Source organism: Neofelis nebulosa, chromosome 11 (assembly GCF_028018385.1).
Source record: "Neofelis nebulosa isolate mNeoNeb1 chromosome 11, mNeoNeb1.pri, whole genome shotgun sequence".
Taxonomy (NCBI): domain Eukaryota; kingdom Metazoa; phylum Chordata; class Mammalia; order Carnivora; family Felidae; genus Neofelis; species Neofelis nebulosa.
In genome coordinates this window covers 69,523,050-69,545,565 of record NC_080792.1, presented here as the reverse complement: position 1 = coordinate 69,545,565, position 22,516 = coordinate 69,523,050, and the positions used below count along the sequence as shown (strand labels likewise).

At 47.2% G+C, this 22,516-nt stretch overlaps 3 protein-coding genes across 7 annotated transcripts in view; 2 read left to right on the top strand and 1 right to left on the bottom strand.

Annotated features, from left to right (window-relative positions):
• The window catches only part of TFIP11 (tuftelin interacting protein 11), a 15,204-nt gene extending 13,834 nt beyond the window's left edge, over positions 1 to 1,370 (top strand). For all 3 annotated transcript variants that reach the window (XM_058693104.1, XM_058693102.1, XM_058693103.1), the window contains exon 13: positions 947 to 1,370. In XM_058693104.1, coding sequence (XP_058549087.1) covers positions 947 to 1,302 — 356 coding nt within the window. In that variant the 3' untranslated portion in view covers positions 1,303 to 1,370. The remainder of the gene's footprint in view (positions 1 to 946) is intronic.
• SRRD (SRR1 domain containing) lies at positions 1,340 to 17,582 on the bottom strand. The gene is made up of 7 exons (XM_058693108.1): positions 17,398 to 17,582; positions 6,545 to 6,585; positions 4,961 to 5,220; positions 4,774 to 4,872; positions 2,737 to 2,891; positions 2,247 to 2,292; positions 1,340 to 1,858 (listed from the first exon to the last, which is right to left on the bottom strand). Exons 1-7 carry the CDS (start codon positions 17,556 to 17,558, stop codon positions 1,637 to 1,639), a joined length of 984 nt encoding a protein of 327 aa, XP_058549091.1. The 5' UTR covers positions 17,559 to 17,582; the 3' UTR covers positions 1,340 to 1,636.
• Positions 17,552 to 22,516, top strand: part of HPS4 (HPS4 biogenesis of lysosomal organelles complex 3 subunit 2) — a 27,880-nt gene continuing 22,915 nt past the window's right edge. Inside the window, exons 1-3 of one of the 3 annotated variants that reach the window (XM_058693106.1) lie at positions 17,552 to 17,678; positions 19,178 to 19,679; positions 21,361 to 21,451. In XM_058693106.1, coding sequence (XP_058549089.1) covers positions 19,639 to 19,679; positions 21,361 to 21,451 — 132 coding nt within the window. In that variant the 5' untranslated portion in view covers positions 17,552 to 17,678; positions 19,178 to 19,638. Of the gene's footprint in view, positions 17,683 to 19,177; positions 19,680 to 21,360; positions 21,452 to 22,516 lie in introns of those variants that run through there. The other 2 variants (XM_058693105.1, XM_058693107.1) reach the window with 2 other exon arrangements.

The following is a 22,516-nucleotide window of genomic DNA, read 5'->3' as shown; positions in this document are numbered from 1 at the left end:
ACAGCCTGACACATAGCACTTGCTAAGCCCGCCTGGCCCATTCTGTTTCCTTGTGAAACAGGCCGAATGCGCACTTCCAGGGATGGAGTGAGCTACGGTGTGCGTGTCACACTTGGCGGGCGGGGTCTCTGCTGTCTCCGCAGCAGGCAGGTGCCTGTCCACTTAATATCCGTCCCCAGCTCCCGACCAGGTCCGTCAGTCCTGTGTCAGTGTGCTTGAGTCTTCACGTGAAGGCCACCGGAGGACCCAGGCCAGCGCTGCCTCCCAGATAAGCTCCTCAGGGCCGAGAGCTTGTTCAAGGTTACCCAGCCAGAGTGACAACTAGGGTTGTAGTTTCTATTTCCTGAGCCTTTAATCCTTTGACTGAGTCTGTTCCATGAAAATCGAGTTCGTAGGTTATACGTTCTGTTTAATGAGGTGGGTGTACTTCTGTGCTCTTTACTTACCCAGGTCCTTCAGGGGGCCGTTCCCTTTTCCACCCTCTCTAGAAACTCTTCCTCAGCCACCCCAGGCCACCTCCTAGAGCTGTTCCCGTCCACACCCCTCGGCACCGGGCATTTGGGGCCCCGTGCTGTCCTTCAGCAGCTATTTTGGCTCCCCAGTTGCATTCTGAATCCTTCCGGGGCCGGGCCTGTACGGAGACGTTAAAAATAGAACTAGGCTAGGCCGTGTGCTGTCAAGGTTTCCGGCCCTGGGAGGATGAATCTCTTGTGGTATTTTATGTTCAGCATCTCTCTGGTTATTACACATCATTCCAGTTTTCTTGTGGTGGCGGACAGCTGCCCGAGCTTCCCGGAAGGTGCTTAATGTCCGTCTCAGTTCTCTGTGCCCCCAAGGGCCCCGCCGCCCTTCACAGAGTCACAGGCAGGTTTTGCCAAAGCAGTCTGTTTCCCTGTGTGTCGCAACACCTGTCCTCACTCCCCCCCTCCCCTCCCCTGTCTCCCAGGTGCCTACATGCAGCCTGGGGCACGGGAGAACATTGCCTACCTCACCCACACGGAGAGGAGGAAGGACTTCCAGTACGAGGCCATGCAGGAGCGACGAGAGGCTGAGAACATGGCCCAGAGGGGCATCGGCGTGGCCGCCAGCTCCGTGCCCATGAACTTCAAGGACCTCATTGAGACCAAGGCCGAGGAGCACAACATCGTCTTTATGCCGGTCATCGGGAAGCGACACGAAGGGAAGCAGCTCTACACGTTTGGCCGCATCGTCATCTACATCGACCGCGGGGTAGTGTTTGTCCAGGGCGAGAAGACCTGGGTGCCCACCTCCCTGCAGAGCCTGATTGACATGGCCAAGTAGAGGGCAGCAGGCCGGACACGTGCACTGGAGACGGACGTGGTTATGAATAAACAGTGTTTGAAACCGGCCTTGAAAGAGTACTTACTCTCCATCTGGGAGTATTCCCTATTGGGTCAGGTTGCCAGCAAAGGACATAAGACACAACGCTCAGGAGGTGCATCTTTATGCCGAGCCCTTCCACAGCAAGTCCTCGTCTAAGGGGGAGAACCGAATGGAATATTCCCGGTGCTCTGCAATCTGGCCCACTGCAAAGAAGGGGGCTGTTGGCACTCCCTCCATGGAGCCTCCCCCGTCCTCTCCGGGGGCAGCTGCTTCTGCCTCGGCTGGCACCATGTCATGGCGACTTCAGGTCAGCAGCCGAAGGACCTCTTGTCTCGTTCCTGATGATTTCAAGGTCCTCACAGTCCCCATAGTCTGGTTCTTCCCGAAATGCCCACGTGTCCGTGGGGAGCTGTTCCAGCTTCTGTACAGGGAACCAGTGGACGGAGGTGTCGTTGAATACGTCCGCGTACTGTGGCGTCTCCGGCAGCCCAAGCTCCTCCAGTCCCTGCATAACCTGAGCAGGAACATTCAGATGTAAAATGTACAAACCGGACGGTCACAGTAAACCCCACGCTCCTGTGCGTGATCTGTTAGTCACCCCATGTTACCTTAAAAAAAAAATAAAAGGACTAGGATATTTTAACTCAAGTGCTTTTGGTGATGAACTGGAAGGTCCAAGGGCAGTGAGTATGTAGGGCTCGATACTGAGAACGAAGGGCAGGTCATTGCTTTCTGTGACACAGAGCGATGGAGAAAGCTCAGCGGGCGCGGTACCGTCACCGCGCCCTCCGTGAGCCCCTCGTCAGCGTTCTCCCACGCACGTCCAGGCAGAGTTCTTCACAGGAAGGGAGAAGCAGTCTGGTCCCACACCCTTTCCCATCCCCGCCCCTTTGTTTAGATACCTTTGCAACGTAGGGATAATTTTTCTGCAGAATCCTTGCCAGCAACCTAGAAATTAAAGAAAACAAAACCCGTCACGACTAGGAGGAATGAGAGCGTATTACAGGAAGGCAAGGCGGCTTAAAGGCAACAAATGTTTTAAAAAGGAGGGGGACTGTGGAACAGGTACAGTAATCAGAGAAAGCGTGAGCCCCCCCCACCCCCCCTTTCATCAAGGGAGACGTGGCGGTGGACACCCGGGTGTGTGTAGGTGTGAGCAGCTGTGGGAGAGGTCGGTTTCCCCCACTTTCGGAAACTTGTCCGTCATAAGGGAAGGGAGGGAATCTTGGCAAAAGACTCCTTAACTTATGCCGCAGCCCAACTTGGGGTTCACGCCCCCCCTCTGAGCCCGTCCGGGTTCCTACGGAAAAGTGTCTCTGGGCATGAGAGTCATGGCAACGTCTCCCGCTTGCGGGTCCGTCAGGAACGGGCACGTCCCTGTTCCCCGCTCACCTTTCCTCAAGGCCCCTGAAGCTGTTCCCGATGACGACCATCTTGGAAAGGGCATCTACCGACCAGTTGCTCCACAGGACGTTGTTGTACAGGGCCGTCCCGCAGTGGGGCATGTAAAAGACGGTGGGCTCGCCCCACACGCTGCGTCTTCCCTCCTGGGGGCGCCACACACACAGTGTAAACCCCTCCGCTCTGAGCACGAGGGGAGGGGGAGGGGAGGACCGAGCTGAGCGTTCTCACCACAATGTAAATAAAAGCGTACGAGTGTGAGGGGACACGTGTGTTAACGAACCTCGCTGGAGTCGCTTCACAACGGACACGTGTATCCGATCACCCCGGACGCCTTCGACCCGTATTCCAGGTTGTGTCAGCCTCGCTGGAAAGAACAGTGAGCTGCGGGGAAGGCAGGTTGACCTATCCCCTGGAAACAGATGCAGCGACATGGGGCTACAAGTTTGGAAATCACGATGTCCAGAAAGAACCTGTGTCGACTGAATAAATGTGTGTCCTGTGAACGCAGCTCTGGGTCCGCAGAGGGGCCTTTGGGTCCGTGACAGCAAGGGCAGGATGGAGGGCAACGGTTACTGTGCCCGTGGACTGTGCTTGGTGAACTCCAGGCCTCCTGTGTCCCTTTCTGCAGACCCCTATCACAGTCGGTCCTTTCCAGCTGTCCCCTGGGGGATACAACTGTGCCCTCTTTGAGAACTGTGGCTCCATAGCCAGACCTGCGGCAGGGACACAGGCCCTCCCCCTGCCGCCTGGGCCTGCCTCCCCTGGGCCTCTGCGCTCCGTCCTCTTCTCCCTTGTGTTCACGAACAGGCAGTGGCTCCCCAACAGCCGCTCTGCACAGGCGGCCTGTGCCCCTGCCTCAGTCCCTCCAGCAGACACCCGGTGGACCTCTGGTCCCGGCTCGGCTCTGACCCAGGACTCCCTCCAGCCGGCGCGGGGGTGGTGGCTCCCCCTCACCGTTCTGCTCGCCGTTTACTGGTTACAGGCCACACGCCTTGATGGGACCGTTGGCTCCCTGAAGACGGGGCCTGCATTTATCTTGGCCTCCCCCCAGATCTCGCCCAGCACGGGGCAGGCACTCAGAAAAGATGGGGTGAGGGAGCGGCAGCGTTTCAGGGCCTCGCCAACACCAGCAAAGGATTCTCTTCTCTCAGCCGGGCCTAGTGTTCGAGTTTCGTAAAAAGCAAGGAGATGGCTGTTTTGGAACACAGGAATCAGAGGATTATTCTGTCTGCAATCCCCCAAACAAGGCAAAACTACTTGCAGAAGTCTGTGCCTGTATGCTGGCTTCTGCCCTCTCCTAGGAAAGGACTGTCTGTCCTCCAGGGCTCAGAAATTTCACATGTCAACCATTTAGGGCATGCAGGGCACAGCATCTACCTGCCACCCAGCCCGACGCTACGGGTGTGATGGCTACAGGTTCAGTGAGAGCTATTCTGTCCCCTTCCATAACCTCCCCTAGGACAGTCAATTCCAACCAGGAGGCCCTCATTGGAGGCACCGAGACTGTAGCCCTTCATTTTTTTCATCCCACAGTAAATACCAATTTAGTAAATTACCATAGTTCCTGGACACACAATTCTCACAAGAATTTTAAAAACGGGCGCCTGGGTGGCCTAGTCAGTTAAGCCTTGACTGTTGCTTTCGGCTCAGGTCACGATCCCACAATTCGTGGGTTCGAGCCCTGCATTGGGCTCCATGCTGCTGGTGCAGAGCCTGCTTCGTTCTTGTTCGTTCTCTCTCTCTCTCTCCGCCCCTCCCCTTCTTGCACTCTCTCAAAAGAAATAAAAGGAATTTTGCAAATATAACAGGTTTCAGTTCATGCCACTTGTATGATTTATTTTTCTGTGATGGGTACCACGTAGGCCACAACGTGGGTACTGACGGGTCCCACATTCCAGGCATTGGGAAGGCAAGTGTGTGGTGGGAAGGGATGACTGCTGTCTCCGAGCGAGGGTGTCCACATGGCACAGCCCGGGGTCCCGTCAGTTACACAGCTCCCCCCTCCCCTTCCCCTCCCCCACTCACCTCGTTCTCACTGAGGACAATCACACCGAGGCTATTCAGAACTGCAATTTCTAGTTGGCTAAACACAGGGTCGTACACCCAGCAGTGCCTTCTGGGAATCTGCGGGAGGGAAGAATGAGTCCCGTCAACCCGAAGATCCGTGTGCAAGACCAGCAGAGGGGCGATAAAGAAGAATCCAAAACTTTACCTGGCACTTTTCCAGGAAGAGAAGCAAAAACGTTAGCTGGTTTCTAGCCATGACGCAGGTGGCAAAGTTCCCAAGGCCGTAGCATACACACTTCAGACGGCAGGTTCCCGGCACCACGGTCTCTCCCGGGAGGGAGCCGGGGGCCGCATCCGACTCATCTGGCGAGGAGTCGAGATGCAGGTTTCCAAAGACTTCCGAGAGAGTCCCCACTGGGGCCTTCAGTTGTTCCAGATGTTTCGTCAGACAGCCGTTGATGGTTTCTGAAAGAGCAGGCCCGGAACACAGTCAGCGGGCATGCTCTGGCCCCGTGAACCCAACCATCCACACGAGGCCACAGCCCCAGGGAGAAAAGGAGGTCAGCAAAGGCTTCAGCTCCTCAGAAAGAAGGCTGCAGCCCTCGCTCCCAAACATGCCTGGGGCATGCAGCCACGCCCGCCCACACAGACAGGCTGTCCTGGTCCCTGCATACCCACGGCCTGCAACCCCACAGATGCTTCCAGCAAAAAATAGGTTTCATTTATGGGCACAGTTTCCACCTAAAGCTCTAATGGGAGCTCATTCTAATTTGGTGGGAGGTGCCTGGTAAGTGCGGGCTATGCTCTGAAGTACCTACTTTTTTGATGATAACAAAGAACCGAGGAGCAGAGCTCTCAACATCGTGTAAAAAGTTCAAAGAATAAAAAAGGTAGACTGGGGCTTTTGAGTCTAACAAAAAATAATCTGTTTACATCTTCTCCTACAGCAGTGGGTTCTCTGGTCTCTCATTTCATTTCACTGGCACTGAACTTACTTGAACAAACCTGCACCCGAAAAACAAAAGGCCCTATGTTTCCACAGCAAGACGGCAGTTTTCACTTCTTAGCAAAGAGATCTGTGAATGAGACCTCCGGCTGGGAAAGGGCATGTGAGGAACTGATTGGTCAAAGCAGTTCTGGAAAAACTTGACAACAGATATCAACTCAGTCACCGCCTTTTCACTGCATGATTCCTCTTCCGGGAATACGTCTGAAGAGAATCACCCTACATTTGGTAAAAGCTTTATGCATAAAGGTGCTCCCTGCACCGTTATGTAGAATGACTGAAAAATGAAGGAATAAATAACTAAATGTCCCTCCATATAGACTGTGACTGCTGGTATGTTTGCCGCACATGTTAATATTCAGATGGCCACAGGTTCTGTTGAGGAGGAGGTTACAACCGCGTGGGGAAAAACAAGCCTCCACCGCAAAGTTGGGGAAAAGAGCTCGCTAAGTATACATTTCAACAATGACAGTGACAGCTGAACGTATGGTCTCGCATGCACAGGCAAACACTGTTCCAAGCACTTAACTGAACAGCCTCATTTAATCCTCAAAATTACACCACAGGGTGTGTACTCTGTTACCTCTCTTTCAAAGAAAAACTGAGGCTCAGAGTTAAGTGCCAAGGCACACGGTTATAAGTGGGAAGTCAGAATGAGAACCCAGCATGGACACCGCTCTGTGAAGAAAATATCATCCAATGAGGACTACGTTCCTTCCTTTGCCCACATTCAGGCTCTCCTCCCACACCTACCACCCCCAGCCTTCGCCAGGCGGTACCCACCTAGGGCCAGACTCCAGAAATCAGAGAGAAGCAGGTCCTCCCTGTTAAGAAAAAAAAGGCATGGTCATCTCCCAACCTTCTCCAGGCCGCCCCACCAGTGGCCCTCCTCCTGACCATGAGCTGGATGCGGGGATTCACAGTGTGCATGTCCAGAGCCAGACCAGCACTGCTGGCACTCCGAGAGGGCAGAAGGGTGGCTGGAGGACGACCCAATTCCCAGGGACTGGTCTGGGTCAGTCCACACCACCGCCTGGCACAGATGCAGAGCTCCATAAATAGTTGCTAGCTGCCCAGGTTTAAGCTCTCTGAGTTTCAGTTTCCTCACCCCTAAGATGGGGAAAAGAATCATACCTATCAAGCAGGATTATGAAAGGGATCAAATGAGTCAACACACAGCACTGTGCCTTGCATGCAGCAGGTACTCAATAAACAGTCTTTGCCTTATCACAACTAATTCCAAGGTGGAAGTAAAAGGAGAGACAAAAACAGTGTCTAGGCTTTCTTTATTCAGGTCTACCAGCTTATGCAAACCCAGAGCAAAACACTGTCAACAGTGATTTAAAACAAACTGATGAATTTGTCCAATCAAAAGATATTCAATGACTGAAAACACCAACCCATCCATGGGATGCCCACAAAAGACGCACTTTGGACATAAGGACAACACAGACCGAAAGTGAGGAGACAGAAAAGATGTTGTGTGCGAGTGGAAACCAAAAGAGAGCTGGGAGAGCTATACTTATATCAGACAAAATAGAATTTAACCTAGAGGCAGACCAACATTTTTGGGATGCTGCAAAAATGGTTCTAAGTGGTAAGTTTATAGCAATACAGGCCTACCTCAAGAAGCTAGAAAAGTCTGAAATAAATAGCCAAATGTTACACCTCACAAACTAGAAAAAGAACAAAGCCCAAAGTTAGTAGAAAGGAAATAACAAAGACCAGAACAAAAATAAATGAAATAGATTCCAAAAAAAGATAGGAAAAAAGATCAACAGAAGAGCAGATTTTTTGAACGAGGAACAAAATCGACAAACCTTTACCTAGACACACCAAGAACAAAAGAGAGAGAGAGGGGACTCAAAATCAGAAATGATAGAGGAGATATTACAACGGACACCACAAAAAACCAAAAGATCAAAGGGACTACTGTGAAAATACACAGCAACAATTTGGACAACCCAAAAGAATTGGCAATTTCAAACTTCCAAAAAGACAAAAGGCCAGAACTAGACGGCTTTAATGGTGAATTCTACCATTCAGAGAATGAATACTGATCCTTCCCAAGCTTCCCCCTAACCAAAATAAAAAACAAAAACAAAAAAAACCCCAAAACACAGAAGAGGGAATGCTTCCAAATTCATTTCTGGGGCCAGCATTACCCTGATGCCAAAACCAGACAAGGACACTACAAAAAAATTACAGGCCACTGTCTTTGATAAATTTGGATGCAAAAATGCTCAACAAAATACTAGCAAACCAAATTCACCCACATGCTAAAAGAATCATACACTATGATCAAGCGGGATTTACTCCAGGGATGCAGGGATAGTTCACACATGCAAATTAATGAACATGATACACCACATTAACAAAATGAAGAATAAAAATCATATGATCATGTTGAGAAATGCAGGGAAAGAATCTGACAAAATTTAATATCCATTTATGATGGATATTTCCCAACAAAGTGGGTATAGAGAGAACATACCTCAACATAATAAAGGCCACATGTGACAAGCCCAAGGTAACATCACATTCAATGGCGAGAAGTTTCAGCTGTTATTATTTTCTCTAATATCAGGAATAAGATAAAGATACCCACTTTTGCTACTTCTATTCAATATAGAATTAGAATCCCAGCCAGAGCAATTACCAAGAAAAACAAATAAAAGGCATCGAAACAAGAAAGGAGAGAAGTAAAACTCGCTATTTGCAGATGACATATATGGAAAACCTTAAAGACTCCCCCCCAAAACCTGTTCAAACTAATAATGAATTCAGTAAAGTTGCAGGATACAATATCAATACACAAAAGTCTGTTCCGTTTCTATACACTAATAATTAACTATCAGAAAAAGAAATTTAGAAGGTGATCCCATTTGAAATTGCATCAAAAAGAATAAAACACCGAGGAATAAACTTAACCAAGGAGGTGAAAGCCTATATACTGAAAACTATAAGACATTAAGGAAAGAAATCGAAAACACAGGTAAATGGAAAGGTGTTCCGTGCTCATGCATTGGAAGAACAGTGTTAAAATGTCTATACTACCCAAAGCCACCTACAGACACAACGCAATTCCTATCAAAATTCTAATCGCAGTTTTCACAGAAATAGAAACAAGGATCCCCAAATTGGTATGGAGTCATGAAAGACTGAATAGCCAGAGCCATCTTGAGAAAGGAAAACAAAGCTAAAGGCATCACGCTTCCTGATTTCAGATTTCTACTACAAAGTTACAGTAATCAAAACAATATAGTATTGGCATTAAAACAGACACACAGATGAATGGAACAGAAGAGAAAGCTCAGAAATAAACCCAAATATATAGGGTCAAACACTTTATGACAAAGGAGCCAAGAATATACAAGAGGGAGAGAACAGCCTCTTTAATAAATGGTGTTGGGAAAGCTGGACAGCCACATGCAAAGAATGAAACCACTATTTTGCACCGTACACAAAAATTAACCCAAAATGGATTAAAGACTTGAATGTAAGACCAGGAACCATAAAACTCCTCATAGAAAACACAGGGGAAAAGCTGCTTGACATAGGTCTTGGTAGTGATTTTCAAAATTTGATTACCAAAAGTAAAAACAAAAGCAAAAACAAACATGTGGGACTACATCAAACCAGAAAGCTTCTGCACAGCAAAGGAAACCATCAACAAAATAAAAAGGCAACCCACTGTATGGGAAAACGTTTGCAAATCATGTATCTGATAAGGGATTAATACCCAAAATATGAAAAACTCCTACAACTCAGTGACAAGAAAACCCAAGCAATCTAATTAAGAAATGGGCAGATCCAAATAGACATTTTTCCATAGAAGACATATAGATGGTCAACGAGTACGTGAAAAGATGCTCAACATCATGAATCACAAGGGAAGTGCAAATCGAAACCACAATGAGATACCACACCACATCTGTTAGGATGGCTATTTTCAAAAAAAACAAGAAAGAACAAGTGTTGGCAAAGATGTAGAGAAAAGGAAAACCCTTATTCGCTGTTGGTGGGAATGTAAATTGGTGCAGCCAACTATGGAAAAGTGTAAGGAAGTTCCTCATAAAAATTAAAAATAGGGGCACCTGCGTGGCTCAGTCAGTTTAGTGTCCAACTTTGGCTCTGGTCATGATCTCACAGTTCACGAGTTCGAGCCCCACATCGGGCTCTGCACTGACAGCTCAGAGCCTGGAGACCGCTTCGGATTCTGTGTCTCCCTCTCTCTCTGCCCCTCCCCTGCTCACGCTCTGTCTGTCTCTCTCTCTCAAAAACAAATGAACATTAAAAAATAAAATAAAAATAGAACTACCATATGATCCAGCAATTCCCCTTCTGAGTATTTATCTGAAGAAAATGAAAACGCTAACTGGAAAAGGTACATGCACCCCTATGTTCACTGAAGCCTTATTTATGAATGAAAATATAGAAACAACCTAAGTGTCCATCAATGGATGAATGGACAAAGAAACTATGGTGTATATACACAATGGAATACTACTCAGCCATAAGAAAGAATGAAATCTTTCCATCTGCAATATTGATGGACCTTACGGTCACTGTGCTTAGTAAAACAGACCAAACAGAAAAAGAGAAATATTCTAAATAACTCACATGTGGAATCTTAAAAAACAAAAACAAAACACCGAAACAAAACAAAAAAAACAGAACCAAAAAACCGAGCTCACGGATACAGAGGACAGATGAGTGGTTGCCAGAGGTAGGGGGTTGGAGGTGGGAGAAATGCCTAAAGGGGTCAAAAGGAAAACAAGTCCAATTATGGCATCTTCTTCCCTTTTTTTTTTTTTTTTTTTAATTAAGTAAACTCTACCCTGCAACCTGGGGCTCGAACTCAGGACCCCGAGATCAGGAGCTGCATGCTCCACTGACTGGGCCTGCTGGGTGCCCCCAATTATAGCATCTTTTGATGCTCAATTTTTTGTGAAAGGTTCAAATAATTTAATCTATGGGGGCACCTGGGTGGCTCAGCTGGTTAAGCGTCTGGTTCGCTTTCCGCTCAGGTCGTGATCTCATGGTTCCTGGGACTAAGCCCCCCGTGTTGGGCTCTGTGCTGAACGTGGAGCCTGCTCGGGATTCTCTCTCCCCCTCTCTCTCTGCCCTCCCCCCCACTTGTGCATGCTTGCTCTCTCTCTCTCTCTCTCTCTCTCAAAAGAAATAAACATTAGAAAAATTAAAAAAAAAAATCTTCTCCTGAACATCTGGTTGTTGCATAATCATCACGAGCATTGTCACTTTTCGTATCTGGACAGCATCTCATAGTTCACGAAGCTCTTTTATACACACTCTCTTATTTGAGCCTGGGAGAAGAATTTGTTGTTTCTATTTTACAGAGAGAAAAACAGACTGAGAGAAGGGGTGTGCTTTGTTCCAGGTTGCACAGCTAACAAATCATCTTCTGATTCTCAGTCCAATGAAGGAGGGAAAAGAAAAATCCAAACATTGTAACTCGAGCCAAAGAAGAACATTATGTGATAAAGGAATCGATCTAACAAGAGGATGCAACATTTGTAAATATTTACGCACCCAATTTTAGGAGTAACTAGATACGTAGAGCAAATATGAGCAGACCTAAAAGGAGAAATCGACAGCAGTACAAGAATAGTAGGGGATTTTAACACCTCACTTACATCATTGGATAGACCATCCAGACAGAAGATCAGTAAGGAAACATCAGCCTCAGACAACAAGTTAGACCAGATGGACTTAACAGGTACATTTAGAGCTCTCCATCCAAAAGCAGTACGTGGAACACATTCCTCTCAAGTGCACATGGAACATTCTCCAAGACAGATCACATGCCAGGCCACAAGACAAGCCTTAATAAACTTGAGACTGGAACTTTCTAAAATGATCACTGAAATCATATCCAGCATCTTTTCTGACCCCAGTGGTATGGAACTAGAAATCAATTCTAAGAAGAATACTGGAAATTCACAAACACGGAGCTTGCTGAGCAACCAATGGGTCAATGAACAGATCAAAAGAGAAACCAAAAAATACCTCACGACAAATGAAAGTGGAATACAACTTAGCAAAATTTATAGAATGCAGCAAAAGTGGTTCTCAGAATGGCACACCTGGCTGGCTCACAGCGGAGCGCGTGACTCTTGATCTCATGTGATAGTGAGTTCAAGCCCCACACTGGGTGTAGAGCTTACTTAAAAAAAAAAAAAAAGTAGTTCCAAGGAAGTTTATAGTGAAACAGGCCTACCTCAAGAAACAAGTAAAGCCCCGATAAGCAATCTACCTTTACACATCAAGGAACTAGAAAAAGAACAAAGGAAGCCTAAAGTTAGCAGAAGGGAATGGAAATAAGTGAAAATACAGACTAAAAAGACAATAGAAAGATCAACAAAAGAGCTCACAAACTTGTAGCCAGACTCACCGAGGTTAAAAAAAAAAAAACAAAAAACAACGGAGGCCTCAAACAAATATAATCAGAAAAGAAACAGATATTACTGCCAATACTATATACACAGGATCATAAGAAACTACTATGATCAGTTTCACCCCAAATAGTTGGGCAATCAAGAAGGGTAAATTCCCAGAAACATACAACCTTCCAAGACTGAATCACAAGGACAGAAATTCTGAACAGACCAATCACCAGTATGCAGACTAAATGAGTCATCAAAATCCTCCCAACAAACAAAAGTCCAGGACCAGATGGCTTCGCTGGTGAATTCTACCAAATCTTCCAAGAAGAATGAATACCAATCCTTCTCCAGGAAGGAAAGTCCTTTTCCAGGACTTTTCCAGGAAAAACAAGAGGAAGGAATGCTTCCCAACTCATTTTATGAGGCCAGCATTGCCCTTGTCCAAACCAGCCAAGATGTCATAAGAAGAGAGGCCTCCAGGCCAATATCTGTCATGAACATAGATGGAAAAGTCCTCAACAAAATATCAGCAAACTTAACCCAATACAGTAAGAGGACCATATGCTATGATCAAGTGGGATTTATTCCAGGAATTAATCAAAATAATATACCACATTAACAAAATTAAGGATAAAAAGCATATGACCTCTCAACAGACACAGAAAAAATATGTGACAAAATTCAACATCCATTTTGATAAAAGCTCTCAACAAAGCAGGTACGGAGAGAACGTAACTCAACATAAGAAAAGCCACATATGACAAGCCACATCGTACTCGATGGTGAACGCTGAAAGCTGAAAGCTTTTCCTCTATGACCAGCAACAAGACAAGGATAGCTACTCTTGCCACTTTTATTCGACATACAATTGGCCCTTGAACAACACAGGGGTTAGGGGTGCCAAACCCCTGTGCAGTCGAAAATCTGAGTATAACTTCTGACTCCCCCAAGATGTAACTACTAATAGGCTACTGTGGCCTGGAAGCCTTACCAATAACATAAAGTCAATGAACACTACTTTGTAGGTTAGATGTATTAAATACTGAATTCATACAGCAAAGTAAGCTAGAAAAAAAAACGTTATTAGGAAAATGCTAAAGGAAAACACATTTACAGCACTGTATTTATTGGAAAAAAATTCACGTATTAAGTGGACCACACAGTTCAAACCCATGTTGCCAAGGGTCAACTGTAGTATTGGAAGTCCTTGCCAGAGCAATTACACAAGAAAAATAAATAAAAGGCATCCAGATTGGAAAGGAAGAACTAAAACAGCCACTATTTTCAGATGACATGGTATTTTATAAAGAAAACCCTAAAGACGACACCAAAAACTACTAGAATAACAAATTCAGTATAAGGTGCAGGATAAAAAATACACAAAAATCTGTTGCATTTTGATACACTAATAATGAACTATCAGAAAAATAAATTTAAAAAACAGTCACATTTTGGGGTGCCTGGGTGGCTCAGTCAGTTAGGCATCCAACTCGACTTTGGCTCCGGTCATGATTCACAGTTCGTGGGACTGAGCCCTGTGTTGGGCTCTGCACTGACGGCGTGGGAGCTGTGCTTGGGACTCTCTCCCTCTCTCTCTGTCCCTCCCCCGCTTGTGCATGTGTGTGCACACACACACACACACACTCTCAAAATAAACAAACTTAAAAAACAAAACAACAATTACATTTACAATTGCATAAAAAAAAATACTTAGAGATAAATTTAACCAAGGAGGTGAAGAAAGACCTTTATACAGAAAACTATAAGCCGTTAAGGAAAAAAAATTGAAGACAACACAAATAAATGGAAAGACATTCGTGCTCAGGGGTTAGAAGAACAGTGTTAAAATGTCTACACTACCCAAACCATCTACACATTCAATACAATTCCTATCAAAATTCCTATCACATTTTTCACGTAAGACAATCTTTAAAATTTGGAGTCACAAAAGGCTCTGAACAGCAAAGCAATTTGATAAAGAACCAAGCTGGAGGCATCATGCTCCCTGGTTTCAAACTCTATTACAAAGCTATAATGATTATTGGCATCCTGGCATAAAAACAAACACACAGATCAACCGAACAGAAGAGAGAGCCCAGAAATAAACCCACACATATATGGTCCGGTACCTTATGACAAAGGAGCCAAGAATATCCTAGGGGGAAAGGACAATTTCTTTAATAAATGGTGTTGGGAAAACTGGACAGCCACATGCAAAAGAATGAAAGTGCACCACTATCTTATAACATACACAAAAATGAACTCAAAATGGATTAAAGACGTGAATGGAAGACCTGGTACCATAAAACTCTTACCAGAAAACATAAGCGGCAAGCTGCTTGACCTAGGTCCTGGCTTTGGATCTGACTCCAACAAAGGCAAAGGCCTGGCTTTGGATCTGACTCCAGCAAAGGCAACAAAAGCAACAATAAAATAAGCAAAACTACACCGAACTAAACAGCCTCTGCCCAGCAAAGAAAACCACCACCAACAAAAAAAAACGGGCAACCTACTGCATGGGAGCAAAGATTTGCACATCACATACCTGATAAAAGGTTAATACCTAAAATATATAAAGAACACATACAACTGAATAACAAAACAACCAAACAATGTGATTAAACAATGGAATTATCCAAATAGATATTTATCCAGAGAAGACATACCGAGAGCCAACAGGTACGTGAAAAGATGCTCAACATCAGTAACCATCAGGAAAGTACAAATCAAAACAGTGAGATCTCACCTCACACCAGTTTAGAAGGGCTCGTATCAAAAAGACGAGAAATAACAAACTTTGGCAAGAGTGTGGAGAAAATGGAACCCTGACGCACTGTTGGTAGGAACATAAGTTGGCAGAGCCACTATGGGAAACAGTATGGAGGTTATTCAAAAAATTAAAAATAGAACTACTCTACGACCCAGCAGCTTCTCTTCTGGCTATTTATCAACAAAACAAAACAAAACCAAAAACACCTATTTGAAAAGATATGTGAACCCCCATATTCATTGCAGCATTATTTACAATAGCTAAGTATGAAAACAGCCTATGTGTCCAGGGAGGGATGATTCGAGAAAAAAGATGAAATACTATTCACCCATAATAATGAAATCTTTCCATTTGCAAAAACAGGGATGGACCCTGAGGGCCTTATGTTTAGCGAAATAAGTCAGACAAATACTAGATGACATCACTTAAAAAAATTTTTTTTTTTTTTTTTTAACATTTATTTATTTTTGAGAGACAGAGAGAGAAGGAGACACAGGATCCGAAGCAGGCTCCAGGCTCGGAGCTGGCAGCAAGGAGCCCGATGCAGGACTCGAATGCACAAACCGCGAGATCATGATCTGAGCCAAAGTCGGATGCTCAACGGAATGAGCCACCCAGGCGCCCCTATATGACATCACTTTTACACGGAATCTAAAAAACAAAAATACTGAGCTCCTAGATAGAGAACAGATTGATGGTTGTGGAGGGGAGGATGGGTGTGAAATGGATAAAGGGGGTCAAAAGGTAAAAACTTATAGGTATAAAATAAGTAAGTTATGGGAATGTAATATACAGCATGGCCCCTATAGGTAATAATACTTGGAAGCTGCTAAGAGAGTAGATCTTAAAAGTTCTCACAAGAAAGAAAAAATTTGGGGGGAGGCGCCTGGGTGGCTCAGTCCGTTAAGTGTCCGACTTCGGCTCAGGTCATGATCGCGGTTCGTGAGTTTGAGCTCCGCTTTGGGCCTGTGCCGACAGCTCAGAGCCTGGAGCCTGCTTTGGATTCTGTATCTTGCTCTCTCTCTGCCCCTCCCCTACTCGCGCTCTGTCTCTCTCTGTCTCAAAAATAAATACTAAAAAAAAAAGAAAAAAGAAAAAAAATTTTAAACAAAATTGGATTTGAACAGACAAGCCACACACCAGCGTTTACCACACAGAATTGAAAACATCTGCCCGAGGCTGCCCTCATGTTCATCACAGAGGGTACAGGAGAGCTTTAATGTACTGGGAGTGCTTTGGAAACTGGTGAGCTTGCGCACAGAACAGCGTGTAAAGTGCTGGGCTCCTCTCTACTCAGAGCAGTGGGGTCTGCACCACATTTATGGGTACAAGAAGAAGCAGGGAGCTCCCAGGAAGGGAGGGGGGGGATACCGGAGAAGTTGAGGAAGAATAACAATACAAGGTGTAGGGAAAGTGCCTTAAGGGTTTTCCAAATCCCTGGGCACACTCCTTCTCAGAGACGTCTTCCAAGATCCTAGAAAGAGTCGCTGCTGTTTGTTTACTCAGGCTCAATCAACTGGTCAGCCAACTCCTTTCTATTCAGTGGTAACCTCGGAGTCAGCAACTGTCTCTTGACCTTAATTCTGGGGGAGAGGAGCATATAAAATTAGTCTAATTTCCCCCAGTTGTTGATCTGAAGCACTAACAAAAGCTGTTATTTACTGGGCCCTTAAATGACTGCAAATAAATAATGGCAACAAAAATAAGTAACAAAAATAGGTAACATTTATTAAAGTGCTTCCTCTGTTAGGTACTGTTCTAAACTGCAAGGTGCAGAGCAAAGCATGGAGGGATGAGGGTCTAAGCCCGAATAATGGAGAACTTTGAAGCACAGGTGTTGGAGCTGCAAAGCTATGGGTTTCAAATCTGGTTCCATACATTACCGGTGTCTCTAAGACTCTGAGCCCTGACAGGATCCTAGCTGTCTGAGATGTTCAAATTGATAAAGATGTATTAAGTAGAATGCATAAGCCAGTGGCAGGCACACAGCAGCTCCTCAATTAACTCATGATGATCACCATGAAGATGTCAATCACGTTGGTGTTGCTTCCCTGGCGTCAGCAATAACAATAACCAACACTCGTGTGATATTAATACCAAACACTGTTTCTGCACTTACCCCGCTCCAGGCACCGTGGTTTACACTTACATACATTTACTAATTCACTGAATCCTCAAAACAAGCCTATACGGGTACTATTTTCAGGGCCATCTCTCAGATGAGAAAACTGAGGCACAGAGATTATGGAACTTGCCGAACGTCGCGCAGCTGGAAGTGCAACAAGAGGAATGACAACCTTGACTCCGATTCAGTCTGTAATAAGCTCCTCACCTGCGTAAAACCCTCACAATAACCCTAAGGGTTTGCAGATATGCCCACTTTACAGGTGGCGAGACGGAGGCTCGGAGCGGTCCTCCCAAGGATGAAGACTCGGTCCCAGGGCCAACTCCGCACTCACCGGGCCTCCCGGATGCGACGAAGCACGACTCGGCCGTCCGTCTCTGGTTCGGCGTCCAGGCCCCCCGCCGCCGCCTCCCTCCCTCGCGGACGCCGCGCCGCCGAGCGCCTTTTCCTGCGCGGGGCAGCAGCCTGCCAGGGCTCCAACGCCGCCGCCGCCATGGCCCTCTGACGTCAGCGGCGCGCGCCGCCTGACGTCATCACCGCGCGCCAGCTCTCCGGGAATCGTAGGGGGCGGCAGGCGCTGGCGGCGCGTGATCCTCGAGCCTGTCCGCCGTGCGAGTAGGTACCGGGCGGGAGTCGCTGGCGCCCCGCTGCTGCCCACCCTGCGGGGCCCGAGCCCTGAAACCCCGGGCTGCCCGGCTATGCCGGCGGGTGGGCGGTGCAGGGACACCGAGGGGCGGGACCCCGGCCGAGAGCGCCTCTTGGCGGCCTCTCCGCGCGGCAATCGGCCCCGCTTGACCTCCCCCCTCGCCTTTGCCCACCAATTCCCGGCCCCCTGGAGCTGAGGTCAGACACTGCTCAGTGCCCTTAACCCGTTCCTGATCGCAGTCGTTAGCGCCCCTTTTCCTGGCCCGCTGACTCACTGAGGCCACTTCCTACACCACACCTTCCTGCCTCCACTTCTTGGCTCCTCCGGGTCGTTACTGCAACTTCCCAGGCTGCTGGAGCCTTCTCTGGTCGCATCCCAACACCTGCCCTACCCCGGGGACATTACCGGCCTCCCCTGGACCTTTTAGAGATAGGAGGGTGGACCTTGGCAGCCTGGAGCTCGGTCCTAGGGGAACGAGGGGTGGGGGTCTCAGGCTACTGTCCTGGATTCCAAGAGCTGACATGCCCCAGATAATGCTTCAGAGAACACCATGAGTATGGCCTGTGGAGGCCTACCTCAGGATGCCTAAAGCTGAGGAAAGATAAGAGGTTTCACAGGCCTCAGAGAGTCAGTGGGGTCCTCTCTAGGTACTTCTAAGAAAAGAGCCTTAGGAAAACTACAGTATTCTCAGGAGGACGACAGATGGTGAGCAAGCAGTTGAAACCCTGTGGCTGAGACATCCAGCTTGGACAAAGTGACAATAGAAATAGAGTTCTGAAGGGACCACTCTAATTCTTGAGGAAGAATTAGAGACCCTGTTTTGTTTTCCTGGTGTGTTATCCAGACCGGCGTTGGGAGGTTCCTGGGAGGCCAGTTTTGGTTTGGTGGCAGGATAAAGTTAACACTATGAGCTGCCTGTGTCTCTGGAGGGAGTAGGCCAGGGACCAGCTAATTTTTGACAGTACGAGAGAGAAGCCTCAGGGTAAGATGCCGGGGTCCCTTCTGATTCTGAAATTCCATGGTGCTCTGTTGCCTGTTCTCTTGGAGTTTGAGAGCCACTTGTTAAAACTCTTTTTTTGTTTTGAAAAACTTGCCCAGCTCTGGATTTAACGTTCAGATGACTTTTGAGCTGTCAAGGTGACAGTTCCTTAATTTGAGTTCCGTGATTACTGCAACAACCACCTTATTTGTATAGCTGTCCCTGTATAGTGTATACAAATAGGGACCTTATTTGTATAGTGTCCCTATTTCACACTACTTGTGTAGTTTTGTCTTCTGTGTGGCAGAACTGTTCAAAAAAAACTGAAGAACTTACTCTAAAGTCCTGCCCCACTCTCTTTTTTTTGTTCTGAAACACAATTTTCAGCTTTCTAGAAGACTCTTTGAAGTATACCGTTTGCCTAACCCTGCTGGGTCACATGCTGTCTCATGGGTTTCTGAAATAATCTATTCCTTGTGTTTATTTTAGGACCAAGGCACTGATGTTTGAACAGGCAGCTTCACAATGTTTAAAAGAATCTTCCAAATGGCTTTGAATCAGACAAACTAGAAAATCGCTTCGGAACACCGCCTTCAGCATGCTTCTCCCCCCTTGGGCTTTCCTGGCCAGGAGCTTTTTGAAGAGTCCATTCTGCAGGGAGCCAGAATGCTGATCCTCATGGAACCAGCTTAGTGGATTTGACTTTTCTGGTAGATTTCTCTCGCTTTATTAGATTCTCTCCCAGACTTCTAAGAGGCATGGAGGTATTCATGGCACCGAAGAGCCTGCGAGGAAGGAGGTAGCACTTTCATGCTGCGTGAAAACCAAGCAGGTGACAGTTGTGGCTGAAAACACTTAAATCTCTCACGTCTGGATTTACTGCTGGGGCGCAAGAGGCGATACTGGACAAGAAAACCCAAAAAAGTAGAATGAGGGCCACTGGCAAGTAAATGGCCACTTCTACCTTGACGGAGCCGACGTCAGCCTCCTGGTGAGTAGCAAGGCCTGTGTGGCTTGCCTCCTGCCCAGCTGCTGGACCGATGCCTTGGATGAACTGAAAATCCCCAGCCAGACCGTCTTGCTTTCACTAAGGGTGAGGGGGGAAAAAGAAGGCATTTTTCTCAGAGCAGCCCAGTCAGGCATGTGAGCCGATGGTCTCTCTCCAGAGCTCAAACCTTGCAGTGTTCGAGTGAGTCGAGCATTACTGGTTGACTGCAGAAAAGCCGGCCGCGGCCGGGTCATGCAGTCAGCTTCGATGAGACTGTGGGCGTTGTAATCTTCATTTGTAAGAGACAAGAAACGGTTACAGTGCAGAATTACACCACGAGAAGAGGTCTGGCCCGTCTGCCTCTTGAAGGCTATTACACATCTGCTTGAAACTCCGTTCCCTTCTCAGCCCCACACGGGTTAAGCCTCTCTCCCAATTTGGCTCAGCAAACGTTTCATTGAACAATGCAAACAAAAGGGCTGGTTTAACTAGGAGCAGGATTCAGTGACCAGTTATGTGTGTGGAAGGCACAAAGAGGGAGCCATCCATTATGACACCCAGGGTGTCTTTTGCATTGCCAGAAAGCGTGAGGGTGCTTTTGCCCCGACGACGTAAGGAGAGGGTCAGTGGGGCCCGGCAGTGGGATTTCTGAATTGGGTTTGACACGTTTTTGAGGCTTTTTGATCTGGGCTTGCCCTGCAGGTGGTTCCACATCTGGTTCTACAACTCAGGAAAGCAGACTGCGGCTGGAAACAAGAGTTAGCCTTGTCATCAGGAAGAGAAGCTGGGAGCCAGGGAGCGTGGTAGGGGGAGGGAGTAGATCCAGGGAGAAAAGCACAGGTGGCAAAAGAGTGGTCACAGTTCCTCCTTATGCTCTAGCCTGATGGGTGTGCTTTTGGAGAGGTAAAACCCAGGTTCAGCCTTTGGGGGGGGTCTGCTTTGTGGTCTTAAAAAGGTAATTATACTGCAGAGTAGACTAGAAGAGTCCTTAGCAAAGAACAGAGGGTTCTGGAAGGAAATCAGAAGTTTGATGAGGGGTCGTGTTGGAGTTAACACACCGTGAGGGCAGAGAGGGGTTTGGGGCGCCTCTGTGAGCTCTCATAAGCCCCATTTTCCTGTTATAGACTCACTGTCCTGCGTTGAAATGAAATGTTTACAGTCTCTCTTTTAGCGCCATGGCCCCAGGGTTGGCAAAGGGGAGAGCACACTGTCGCCCTCATTGTTTGTTAAATGAACGCGTGGATTTCTGGTCAAAGGGGTATTTCCAGAGACTGTGGTGCCCAGCAGTTGCAGGGCATGTGGCTAAGACGTCCCCAGCTAATTTGGTTATCAGAGCCTTAAATGACAGTGTTCCAAACCACGTGGTGGTATGGTTAAGGGTCAGTGTCTCAAACAAGAGATGTCCCTGGGCGCTCTGTCTCTCCCCCAGATACACTTTGGTCCTTTGGGCCAGACGGTCTGACGACGGGATAGAGGCATATTTTTAGTTGGACTCGACAGCACTTTCGAAGTGGTTTGTTATCTATTTGTAGCCACTGGATTTTTTTCTTCTCTGGGGCCACCAGAAGGCTCTTCAAATCCTGAGTAATGAGCCCTTCTCGCGCTGGGGCATAGGAAGCTGTGTTTTAAAATGCCTCGATCGCCGGATGAAAGGAAACATGGCTCCATTCTGTTCTCTTGCCAGGTGGAATTATTTTTTCCTTTATGATGGTTCAAAGGTGAAGGAAGAAGGCGATCCGACGAGGGCTGGCATTTGTTATTTCTATCCTCCTCAGGTGAGCGCCACAGCACTTTATTGTTCAGTGGGGATGCGGCTGCCTCAGCGTGGTGGCTTTTCAGAAGCAGAGCATTTACATCGGGACAGTTTGTAAGCCAGGCATTCTTGACGTTCCCTTGACAGCTCCGTACTTCCGTCCTCTCTGGCTTTCTGCGACCGTCCTGATTTTCTTTTTGGTTTGTTTTTTTTTTAAAGTGTGTTTATTTATTTTGGGAGAGAGAGAAAGCGCGAGTGGCAGGAGGGCAGAGAGAGGAGACATTGAGAATCCCAAGCAGGACAGGCACAGAGCCGGACATGGGGCTCGAACTCAGGAACTATAAGATCGTGACCTGAGCCAAAGTTGGTGTGCTGATTTTCTGTCTGCCTCTCCTTGCTCCCAAGTTTTGATCGGCTCTTTTTTTTTTTTTTAAGTTTATTTATTTTGAGAGAGAGAGAAAGAGAGCACAAGTCGGGGAGGGACAGAGAGGGGGAGAGAGAGAATCCCAAGCAGGCTCTGCACCCGCAGTACACAGCCCAATGTGGGGCTGGAACTCAGGAATACTGAGAATCATGAGATCATGACCTGAGCCAAAATCAAGAGTCAGACGCTTAACCAACTGAGTCACCCAGGCACCCCCTTGATCAGCTCATCGAAAACACTTCCATGGGGCGCCAGGGTGGCTCAGTCGGTTAACTGCCTGACTCTTGGTTTCGGCTCATCACAATCTCACGGTTCGTGAGTTCGAGCCCTGCATCGGGCGCTGTGCTGACAGCGTGGAGCCTGCTTGGAATTCTTGCTCTCTCTCTCTCTCTCTGCCCCTCCCCCGCTCGCTCACTCTCAAAAAAATGAATAAGCTTAAAAAAATTAAAAACAACGCCAACAACCACAAAACAGTCTCATTCAAACGTATACAAAAGCAGAGAGGAGAGTGTCATGGACCCTCCTGTGCCTGTCACCGGTTAATTGGTCACAATAATCCCTTAATATCATGTGATACTATATTCAAATTTTGCCTTCCTGTTTTGATCTCTGCCCGATCACTTCCTCGTGGTGGATGTCACTTCAGGTCTTATTTCCCCTGTG

What these genes read in the sequence shown, in the direction of transcription:
- SRRD (XM_058693108.1), bottom strand. Translation starts at nt 17,558, where the DNA reads ATGGCGGCGGCGGCGTTGGAGCCCTGGCAGGCTGCTGCCCCGCGCAGG. An exon ending in TCTTCCTGGAAAAGTGCCAG is followed by an intron (nt 4,873 to 4,960) that starts GTAAAGTTTTGG and finishes TCCCTCCCGCAG; the next exon opens with ATTCCCAGAAGGCACTGCTG. An exon ending in ATTATCCCTACGTTGCAAAG is followed by an intron (nt 1,859 to 2,246) that starts GTATCTAAACAA and finishes GTTCCTGCTCAG; the next exon opens with GTTATGCAGGGACTGGAGGA.